General features: G+C 37.9%; 1 protein-coding gene across 5 annotated transcripts in view; it reads left to right on the forward strand.

The window, feature by feature from the left end:
* The window catches only part of LOC147030144 (limbic system-associated membrane protein-like), a 355488-nt gene that overhangs the window by 334419 nt on the left and 8354 nt on the right, over positions 1-12715 (forward strand). For 3 of the 5 annotated variants that reach the window (XM_085873878.1, XM_085873879.1, XM_085873875.1), the window contains 2 exons: positions 3831-3982; positions 8891-8926. In XM_085873878.1, the coding sequence (XP_085730004.1) occupies positions 3831-3982; positions 8891-8926 (188 nt within the window). The remainder of the gene's footprint in view (positions 1-3830; positions 3983-8890; positions 8927-12715) is intronic. The other 2 variants (XM_085873876.1, XM_085873877.1) reach the window with 1 other exon arrangement.

A 12715-nucleotide genomic window follows, 5' to 3' on the forward strand; every position in this document is an offset into this window, starting at 1 on the left:
TATGCACATCATTTTGTTTCACAATGCGATCAAAGTCGGCCTACTGGCGGCCATTTTAGTTGTAAAAAAAACCCGGTGTCAAACACCTCCTCAACTATTTCTCATACATGCATCCATCAATCTTATTCAAACTTGGCAGGAATCTAATCAATGATGGCTTACATAAGCATGTCGTTTTTTTTTCGACATCAGGTCCAAGATGGCCGGCTGGCAGCCAATTTGTTACTTAAATGTGTCACCGCATATTTCTCAGACAAGCATGGTCCGATTTTGTTCAAACTTGGCAGTAGCACAGTACATGATGGCAAACACATACATCTCACTTGATTTTGCGATCCGATCAAAGATGGCCGACTCGTAGGCTGGTGGCCATTTTAAATGTAAAAAAACCCGGTATCGAACACGTCCTAAACCATTTCTCAGACATGCATTTACCAATCTTGTTCAAACTTGGCAAACAGATTCTGAATGATGGCTTACATATGAACATTATTTTTCTTCAAAACCAGATGTAAGATGGCCGACTGGTGGCCATTTTAGTTGTAAAAACCTGATGTTGAACACGACCTCAACCATTTCTAGGACATGCATTCACCGATGTTCAAATTTGGCACACACATAATGAATGATGGCATACTTAAGCGTGTCATTTTTTTCGAGATCAGTTTCAATATGGCCGACTAGCAACCATTTTGTTAATTAAGCTTATCCCCAACCATTTTTCGGACATGCATGGTCCGATTCTTTTCAAGTATTACACAAGCACAGTACATGATGGCATGCACTTGTGCCTAACTTTATTTTGCGATCTAATAAAAGATGGCCGACAGGTAGACTGGTGGCCATTTTAGTTGGAAATAAATATGGGATTCAACTCCGTACAACAAAATTACTAAAACAACGGGGGGCTATGACATTTTATGTCTTGTTTTACTTGTTTATATTGAATTATATACTTGAAGACTGCAGAATACAAATCGACTTCATCATACTTCTCATAAACATGCTCTATATTTATATTTAGCATGAGAAGGGGTGGAATGTGAATTGGGGTGAAGAAGAGACTGCCAATATGGATATTATGGTGCTGATTGACGCTGCCTTCTATGGTAATAAACAAAGCCTCTGTCTCCTAAATTGTGACTCAACGTTATCTTATAACAGGGTATAAGGGTGGTTGACGCATAAGATTGCTTCAGTAATACGAAACTTCCATATTTTATTTCACAATCTTCAAAATTTTTATTGTCTTAAAATTTAAGTATGGGAGGGCCTTGCTCTCCATGGGTTTCTGCTTTGCGGATTCACTATATCGCGATGAATTGATTGAAGCAAGGTTTGCAGTCAATGTGCTCAAATAATCACAGGTTGACGAACTATTTTCCACATTTATTCACCTAATTAACATGGGCCATGAACACAATAACCCCTGAAATTCCCCAACATCATAATCACCATCATCTCTATCAACTCGTCTTTATCGTCACCATCATCAACATTGACATCGCATTATTAGATCAAGTTTATCATCATTATTATTAAAGGAAAGTTTAATGATCTCAATAACTCAAGAAAATAAACTTTATTTTATGTTCTTAACTAATGTGGATCGGCTCGCGACGCTCGCCTCTTCACATGTCGTTGCAGAGATTGACGTCACAGATTTGCTGTACTGTCATGAATTACACCAATCGTAATACAAACATTTATTTTGGACAAATTTATTCATAATATTTGTGATTTTATATTTTTTTGAAATTTATTTGTAATACAGTAATACCTCACCATACGCTCCGGATGCGTTCCTGAAAAACCAAGTATATCTCGAATCAGCTTGTTACGAAGCAATTTTCCCCATTTTGACACTCAAACAAGACGGACACTCATTCTATTCCCTTTCCATCAAGACACATTGGCTTGGAAATAGACGATTTATGTGCACTTTGGATTTACAAGACATTTGATTAAACACACCGAGGGCTTTTCCTGAACAATTCATTTTGACGGTCAAACACAGCTTTGGATCATTTACCTCAGGACCACCTTTTTCCATCGACGTTTGACAGCCGGTTCAGCAGCTCTATGGACGCTAACTGGCTCTTGTTTGTGTCGGGCTGAATGGGGAGGTGATGTTTGCCACTGACATTTTGTGAGCGCTTCACGTTTTCTCTCTATTGTTCCGGCAAATGGCTGCTTCCTGGTGTTCGTCTAGTGCCCCGAGCATGGTGTCGAAAGCCAGGCCTGTGTGAATTGGGAGTTGCATCTCACTCGATGGTGAGGAATGAATGATCGTAGGGATTGACGGTTGAAGGTCACGTGCAGCGATGCGCCAAGAGGCACGCTGGTTTTGGCTAAAATCTGCTTGAGCCTCTGCCCACACTGGTCACCGATTAAAAAGGATGGGAGGACCGCCTTCCTGACGATTGGTGATAGCTCCTGACCATTGGTTACAGCTCCTGATAGCTCCTGACGGTTGGTGACAGTTGGACTTTTCCTGCTGGTTCTGCCTGGTCCCTGGCTCTTGGCGTACCTGATTCTTGGCGTCCCTGGTTCCTGGGGGTGACGACATGACGTCAATTGGTGTCCGAGCCTGTTTGCAGGTGGGTCCACAGCGATGCAGGGTGCTTGCAGCGGACCAAGGCACGCTCACACATTTTGTGTAATTTTAGTAGACACGCGATGACTTCTGCCTTGGTAAGCGAGACCGGATTTCTTTCCCCCCTGAATGATCTGATGGGTACCCTTGTCTCGTGTTTAATTGTTAAGTAAGGCATCGTCATAAGCATCTACTCTTTGTCTATTTTTCTATAACTGCTTGTTGAATTCTTTCTTTCTTTGAGATAATTTTGTTGCTTGAACATTTGATTAATCTGAATTTATCCATTTACACCAATAGGAAACAAAAAGTCCTTCAGTTTATTTATTTTTCTTAATAATAAATTCCTTGTTGACGTTTCAACCTGTCCGTGCTCGTTATTTCCTTCCACTGATCCAGCATTGTCCGAACCTAGATAGACTGGGAGGTAGTTTCCAAACGAATTAATCTGTAATAGTCAGCATGCACCAGCGGTAAACGCTCGGCTGCTCAAATAAAGATCAAATCAAGATAAGATTGGTGCATTGCCGAGGGCACGTTCCCTGGCCAGGAAGTCATGTGACCTATAGTTAAACGGCAAATTAGATGATGGACACTGAAACTCGTGGTTAACTGATTGGTGTTCGTGGTTGTAAAGCAACCCACCGGACCACAAAGTTAATTGTGAGTGGTGGCCCCAGGTCCGGTTCTTCCGAGAAGAAACGAGGATTAACCCCCTCATAATACTCTTAGTACCCGTGGCTGTAACAATATTATGAACGAATTTTGAAATTAAAAACCACCTACTAGTGTTCCTGCCCAACATACAGTGGCTCCTGAGCCTCCTCACCACAAGTTGGTGGTGTCTTTATTTTCGAATGTGTATCTTCCCTCCAAAAATCATTTCTGTGATTAACCACAGATGTGTGAAGTTTTAAAAAACATTTTATGTAATTGGTGACATCACAGATGACGTTTTGTTTACTCGAATGAGGCATTTTGCTTCAGTTTGCTTTCTGGCACTACGCTTTATATTCTGTGGTACAAAATACAAATTTATGCTGATGTTTGTTTTTATGATGCCTGAAGTCTGAAAAATGTGTTCAAGATTGATGCTAAGATGCCATTTTTCTCACTTCCCCTCAATTAAAAACTCTTGAATTTGGTAATTTTAGAGTATGCCTATATATCTCTCTTCTTCTTCCTCATCCTAATATGTACCTCTTCCACCCACTTCTATCTTTCATATCCCCAGCTTACGGGATGGCTGGCAAGGAGTGAGCATCGCGAACAGTGGCAGCCATTCTCTGCTAATCTTCAAAAATGTAACGGATGACAGTTATGGAAACTACACCTGCGAGGCACGCAATGCTATGGGGCAAAGCAGTGCAAGCCTGCATCTTTACAGTATGCTATTGCAACCTGTCACTGCAGCATTCACATCACATAAAACCTAATTTCTGGCTCACGTTACATATTATCCAAATACCCAGAATATATTATCCATATACCCAGGTATCAGGATACGCAGAACCCAACTTAGACTATCCAGGCATCTAGCACTTTGATTCTGAAATCCAACACTTTTAGCTGTTATTATCATATGAACACCTTATGTCAAACACTATTGACCTCATTTTAATCACTTGGCAACCAGCTCTTCACATCGAGCTTTTACTGTAAATCTTAAACAATCAAATGCATTGCACCTGCTATTATTTATCAAAATATTTATTGGTTGTATTAGTTTATTGGAAGTTAGGTGAGAAGCAAAAACAATCCTGTTATACAATTACCATATTGGCCGCTCTAAAATATAAGATGACCCTCACTTTAGGGTGGAATGCCAAAAAAAACTTTTTTTTAAATGGGGTTGCACATAAAAGATGACCCTGTACTACTCTAGGAAATAAATCATCTGCATGGTTTCAGTCTTTTTTTCACAAAGCAAAACCGTTAGGACGCATCATGCATTTGCACCATCCAGCGTTGCCTTTAAACTCCGATTGCGGCACAGACCTCTCTCGATCAACTTCACGTGCTTTGAGTAAAATTACGTCTCTTGTAATGGACATTTCTTCATCCCGTTTTTCAGTGCCATTGTCAACAACACTTTTCTCTATATCTTGAAACCTCCCACGCTTGAGCCCACAGAATGTTTTTCTTTGAGAGTGCGCATTCCATAAGGACTTTCTGCATGCACCATCGATGAGCATGGCACTCAGTAACAAGGAATAATAAGCACATTTGACACAGGAGGAGGCCAATCAGCCAATCGAGCCTGCACTACACCAACATCAGATTAAATCAATCAGTCAAGCTAATAACTTAATTTAATTGTGGGGGAGGAGTGGGGATGACAGAAGTGTGCCACGTAAGCTCAAGAATATCACCAGGGTGTTAAAAATAAAAATTGTGGACACCAAATGAGGACAATGGGGACACCATAGAAATAAAAACACCAGAGTTTTCTGCAGCAACACAGTTATTTGTTTCTTCAACTGTTCTTATAACCTTTATTCATCTCTTCATTTTTCGAACCTTTTCTTTTTTTTTTCTTCTGCTGAATACATAATGTACATGGAGAAATCCACTCGTAAACAATGCACATGGCACATGAATCACTTATTGCACAGCATTTCCGTGAAGAAGAGGAGAGAGGTGACACAAACCCAGTCAGAGGAGATTATTTTTTTGTGATAGGAAGAAGATGATTTGTGGCACACATTCTATATACGTAGCTTGTCAAACACACGATCAAATGAACCCACAAACAATCACAGAAACAGATACTTCTCAAATTATTTATATAGCATGATAAATGAAGAAGTATAAAAATATTGAAGGAACGTACGACCAACAATGCCAACAATATCAGCTCTAATCTGCTGAAATAAGACGAGGTGCATTTTTGAAAATTGTGATTTTGAAAAGAAAACCTCATCGTGTATTCGGGCCAATATGGTAATTCAAAACCACAAGTTGGTTTATTAAGGAGATCAGACAATTGCAATGATGAGTATTACCATGTAAGCTTGAATTTTGTGATTATCCATGTAACATAATTTATGTTGAACATTAATAAGACACTTGGAAACCTAATTTTGACCATTTTTATTGTGAATATTAGGGAAATCAATATGCCCAAAATTGTTAGGGTTATACACAGCCATTAGTGTTGCCTAATTTGTATTGTTGGCTGCAGTTACACATCTGTAGGGGATTTCAAGGCTTTCCCTATGATGAGATTTATGACAGATATTATCAAGGGTTGGAGGGATGACTAATCAACGCAAGAGGATAGGTCAATATGTGGTTCATCAGTTCCACATTTGCTTGCATATGATCCACAAAACACAGTGATTAGATTAACCACCTTGAGGAAAATGTTGATGGAGGAAGGGTGGCCAAATTAATTGAGGTCACTGGTTTCAGTGGTTTTTGTGGGTTTACCAGGTTTGGTGAAGATGGTCAAACTAGAACAGCATATTCTTGAAGAATCTTTCGGCAGACTATAAGTAAGGTCACGTGGGCCATAAAATATTTCTCAACTAACACTGCAGGAGGAAAAATCATAAAGAGTAGGTCCATATGCTTTTGCTCTTATATCTTATTTGGTATCTCATGAGCCACTGGTATGACTGTAGAGACATTCACAATACATGTACATTGGCAGACATTAATTAATAAGACTTGAAGGCAATAAGCTCACTAGATTTTCGCCCAGTGCAGGTTGGAATTAAGAAAGCACATACGGGGTTCTTGTTATTGTATTTGCTCAAAACTTTGCCACACCATGCTTGGACATTAAAAATAAGGGAAAACATGGAGTTGGTATGGCATGCAAAATATCTGAGAGACCATCTGTTTATTTGGTAGATATTTTGACCTTCATCCCACATCCTCACCCTTCTCCTGCCCCTGAACACTCTCCCTTTCTGATACACATCATGTACATCAGTCCATCATTCCAAATTATTATAGTCAGGTTGCTAATCAAACCCAGGTGAGACAGTTCAAAGGTAAGCGTGCTACCTCTATACCATCCTGTTAGGTTAGTGGAAATAATGAAGACATCAGAACAGTTCTATCATTATAATCTGTTTCGATTTAACTCGATTTGTTTTTAGTTTTTATTTTGGACACAAAACATAGTAGTACAATATTTTATATTCCTTATTTTTCATCTTTTCTGTGATATTATAAATTTATTTGCGCTGGAGTGGCGACTCATCCAGGATTGCGCCCAATAGCCCAGGAGAGTGCTTCGGCAGCACCAACGCTCTGCACAGAGTATGGTCCCAATGGATGGATGGATAAATTTATCATGTAGTACTCATGGGTCCGTTGGTCCATTGGACCAAATTTTCATTGGTAAAAAAAAATATCTTTGTACAAGGCAAATTTAAAATGCCTTTTAGAATACCTGTCTACTGTACTGATTGAGCATTAGCTTGCCTTTTTACCAAACCCAGATGTGCTTGGGCCAAGGTGGGATTAGGCATTTGTTATTATTATTGCCAAATGACTGTCTGGATGCCACTTTGAGATTGTGGATGAATTGAGTTTGAGTAATCTACTTATGTGGTCCTATGGCCAGAGTGGCAGATCCACTGTTTGGAGATGTTCTGGGCTGAAAGAATCGAAACCTCAATGAAAAACTTTGCCGGGCAGTTGGGAAAAAATGATCCGGGGAGTTGGGAAATCAGTCATTTGCTTATAAGTTAAGCTTATAACTTCAAATAAAATAGCTTTTGTAAGTACTTACCAGAACATTATATATATATATATATATATATATATATATATATATATATATATATATACATATATATATACATATACATATATATGTGTGTTTGTGTGTTTATATATGTATAAATGTGTTGACATAAATATATATATATATATATATATATATATATATATATATATATATATATATATATATATATATATATATATATATATATATATATATATATATATATATATATCGAAATATGTGGAGTGTGATGAGTACTCCGCCGATCTCCAATGTACATAAAGTCCGACAGCAAAGCATCACCTCCAATCCAGAGGCCTCAGCCCGGTGACTCTGTCAAACAGACAAAGATAACATGGTCAACATCAGTTAAACATCAAATGGAGCCACCAATCAGGATTTCGGGCTTATTTACCCATATTAGGACAGCATACCAATAATGACCACATTCGTCGTTGAAACATAAGTCGCACCTCCTGGCTGTTATGGTGAGCATCGCCGCAGATTATGTCTCACATGGTAAAACCGCATAATCCACATAGAACAACCATCCTTCTGCCACCCAGACGATTGTTTCCGCTAATGCAAACCAATCAACCAGATGGCATGTGGTGCGATCAGCAAGTAAATCGAATATGTGGAGTGTGATGAGCACTCCCCCGATCTCCAATGCACAGATTGTTATTTGTATATGTACATGTGTGGATATGTCGATGTCTGAACAGTATGTGTTTATATAAATATATATGTATGTATATATATATATATATATTATATGTATATGTGTGTGTGTGTGTGTGTGTGTGTGTGTGTGTGTGTGTGTGTGTGTGTGTGTGTGTGTGTGTGTGTGTGTGTGTGTGTGTGTGTGTATATACATATATGTGTGTGTGTGTGTGTGTGTGTGTGTGTGTGTGTGTGTGTGTGTGTGTGTGTGTGTGTGTGTGTGTGTGTGTGTGTGTATGTATATATACATATATGTGTGTGTGTGTGTGTGTGTGTGTGTGCTTATGTATGTATTGTTCTGTCTGGCTTCCTTCTTGGGACTACAGAGCAGTAATTAGTCTTTATTTTGATTAACATGGCATGTGTCTAAAACATTGGAACATGAGAATTATTCCGGGTTCTTTGTAGTTCATTAGCCAAATCAACTCGGGAGATCATGACGATCATTTTGGTGTGTCACATTTCACATCAGAAAGCTGCAGTAGAATTCCACAAAAACATGCTATACACACACACACACACACACACACACACACACACACACACACACACACACACACACACACACACACACACACACACACACAAACACACACACACACACACACACACACACACACACCTCATCTATTTATAGTAAAATGATGCTACACTGGTCAAACATATATATATATATATATATATATATATATATATATATATATATATATATATATATATATATATATATATATATATGTGTGTGTAACCATGCACAACTCTTCGAGAAATAATTTAGTTTCCTTTTATTTACTGTTATCATTGTTGTTATTGTCCTTTATTTTTAGAAGCTATTGCATCGACATTTCCAACCCAGGTCAAAGGTCAGTATGAACTAAAACCTGTGGTTCATGAGGGTGGTGTGAGGGTTGGTGTATGTCTGTTAACCAGCATCAAGCATAACTAACTTTCTGTTTGTCTGTCTCTCTGTTTGTCTTTGTGTGCCAATCTTCTCTCTCTCCCACTTTCTCGTCCTTTGCCCCCTTTCACCTCCCCCCCCCAATGTGTTTAATTTCCCTTCTTTCTGGTTTCCTTTCCATTGCCGTTTGTCATCCACTACTATTCCAATTGCATCTTGCACCACCATCTTTGCTTCGCTGAACACCAACGTGTGAGTATCACATCAATGCAAAGACCACAACAATTTCACTTCAGTACCTATAAAATATCAAAATTTAAATAGGTGCATCTCAATTTGTCAAAGGTGGATTGTTTGTCGTGTTTCATGCACTTTAAATCTATACTGACAGATATCCAGACTGTTTTTGTGGTTTGTAATTATAATTTCAAACATAATTGTATAAATTTAAATAACGCATTCTTGAATGTTTTGAGATAATGTTCTAAAATTAAAAAGGTAACATACACAGCAAATAACCATCTAAATAAAGTACTATGATACAATGCAATGTGCTACATTTGTTATAACTATTAATCATGGAACCACATGTTTTAGAGACTATCATTTTACCATTTTATTTTTCTCATATTCATTAATTGTCCTCAAGACAATGGGGGTGGACATTTAAAGTTAATCACCTAAAGAAAGATGAAAAGGCAATGCTGCTCAAAATCTATCTTACCAAATAGGTTGGACAAAGTCTAGTAGAACACAAGAGTGCGAATGAAATAAGGTTGTTGATGTAGACACAAAGAACTAACAAGAATTTTAACGTTTCCTTGTGTTGAGAAATTATTTTTCTATCCACCAAAAATCTTGTTCAGGAAAAGAAAACAAACAATTCAGGATAATCTTTAAATTTTTGATTCATAATTCAAATGAAAAACTGCACTTCCTACTTCCACATTCATATACAGCACGTAGCTGCAGGTAACATCATTGGCTGAGGGCACAGTGTGCCCTGATTACCAGTACACTGGTACTCATTTCACCAACCTCAGAAGGATGACAGACTGAGTCGTCCCCACTTGGTGTTGATTCAACAGCCAACACCAGGCTACTTCCTACTTAATAGCATAAGTGCCAAAGAAAACTGTGGTATTGGAAGGTGAAAGTATGTACAATTGGAATGTGAGGACGTCTATAGAATATGTACGATTGGACGTGAATCTATACAATAAAAGCAAAAAGGTCTATGAGTACATATACACCACACAAAACAAGTCCTGGCAAGGGTCTGCAATCTCGAATTGCTCTTTGTTTTTTGAATGTGTTGCTGCTGTTTGATTAGTGTGCAGGAACTGATGTGCACTGGAAGGAAACCACTGCACTGTGTATATACCTCTGAGAAACCCGATTATCCCTTTCGCAATTATGAGAAAAATCAGAAGCGATCAGATATGAATCTATTGAGAGCTATCCTCACCACCACTCAATGTGATGTAATGGTGGAATGGCTTCCACAGTTTCCACCACTCTTCTCTCTTTTTTTTCCGGAGTTTTGACGTCCATTGGCAATATCTGCCCATACCTCTCGGCTTCATCAGGCATCTGACGTCTCATCTTTTTCATGAGGAAGTAATTAAAACAGCATTTGATTAGACATCCAGTGCTTGATTATTTCACAGCGATGCAAGCTTGGGGTTACAACTGATAATTCAATTCAGGACATACAAGCTGTTTTTTTTTATTTTTTTAATGAAACTGTGTTTTTACAGTTCATTTGTACAATGTCATTCACCGTGTAATGTATGCAGTATCAAAAATTTCAGTTTTACTTTTCGGAATCCCCTAGTTACATAGAAATGGTCACCCTTGAATTTGGTGGTTATTGAAATATATTCAGAAAAATTGTGTAATTTTGACATCTCCCCTTCCCCTCTCCTCCCAACCTCCTTCAATTCATGAAATAACATTACATTTCTGAATTATGGTGGCCTGCTTTTGCTTAGCAGGTTACATGGTAGATAGAAGAATAATTATACATCACATAAAATAATTTCTCAACAGAAGGAATGTTTAATATTCTGTTTAGCTCTTTGTATCTACATTATCAACCTTATGTAGCACTCCCACATTCTACTCCCATTGGTCCATTCAAATTATTGGTTAAAAGGATTTTAGCAGCATTGCTTTTTCATAGGTCGCATTTTATTGGCCATCCCAAGTTACCCTGAGGACATTCAAAGTCAATCACAGGGTGTGCACTATCAACAAGCAGAATAGAGGAGAGGCAGATTATTATTAATTCCATGAAGATCACAAATGAGATGGGTATATTATTAGTTGCAATGCATTTGTGACATGGGAATTCTCCAAAGACCACCTCAATTTCAGGAATCACAGAATCGAAGTCTTAATAGTGTACTTCTCTTTTCTGCTGGTGTTGATTCCCATCGTCTATGGATGCCAGGTTCACTGTCCTCACCAGTAGGTTGCAAATAAATCATGATTGTTTGTTTTTATTCCTATGTTCATGGAAGTTCATTGATCAATGTGAAATCCATGAACACTTGGCAACAAGGCTCATTGAGGACCATATATATATATATATATATATATATATATATATATATATATATATATATATATATATATATATATATATATATATATATATATATATATATATATATATATATATATATATATATATATATATATATATATATATATATATATATATATATATATGTACATATATACTAGAATATAGCCTGGTGTTGGCGTAGTGCTTAGGGTAGCGGCTTGGGATCCAAAAGGTCCTGAGTTCAAGCCCCGTTGGCCACACTTGAATTAATACACACCAGGAGGTTGACTCAGCCTGTCATCCTTCCGAGGTCGGCGAAGTGAGTACCAGTGTACTGGGCCCGGTGTATGCCCTGGCTAAAATAGGTGTACCATATCCCTGTGTCGAAAGAGGCGACCAGGGTTGCATCAGGAAGGGCATCTGGCATAAAACCTGTGCCAAATCACTATGCGGATCATACGGATGATCCGCTGTGGCGACCCCTAACGGGAGCAGCCGAAAGAAGAAGAAGAAGAAGAGATATATATACTAGAATATAAGACCCGACGCTTTGCTGATGGAAATACTAATCTTTTCTGTGATGGCTAATTGATATGGCAAGAAGAAAAAGGATTCTGAGTGCAGGGATAACCAGCGTCGCAAGTTGGCATTTGCAGTTTCGCCACATGCACCCATGTACCCATAAAAAAAATTCTTTTCCATCACAAACCTTCCCTGGAGTTCCCTGAATCCAACGGTTTGATTTATTGAAATCCGTTTATCCTTTCTCAAGTTATAACATGACAGACAAACAAACAGACAGGGCAAACATATATACATATATATATATATATATATATATATATATATATATATATATATATATATATATATATATGTGCTTCATATAGGGGGTAAAAAAAAATAAAAGTATGAATATTCATACTCCCTGGGTGTGTCTTTGTTCCATTTGACAGTAGAAACATACACACCAAATATGAAGCAGATTGGAGGATGTTTAGGGGTTCCTCAAGTTGGCACAATATTGTTGAAATTTGCCAAACTGTAACTGACAACTTGCCGTCGAATATGCACAACGCAGTACACTTCACAATTAATATGGTTGTTTCATATTTTCAAAAACCACAGCAGTCATATAGGATGAAAGAATAGTTTTTCCAAGGAGACCTAAATGAGCTTTTT

This window comes from Eptatretus burgeri, chromosome 3 (assembly GCF_056783735.1).
Source record: "Eptatretus burgeri isolate ZD-2024b chromosome 3, Ebu_testis_v1, whole genome shotgun sequence".
In the NCBI taxonomy this organism is placed as follows: domain Eukaryota; kingdom Metazoa; phylum Chordata; class Myxini; order Myxiniformes; family Myxinidae; genus Eptatretus; species Eptatretus burgeri.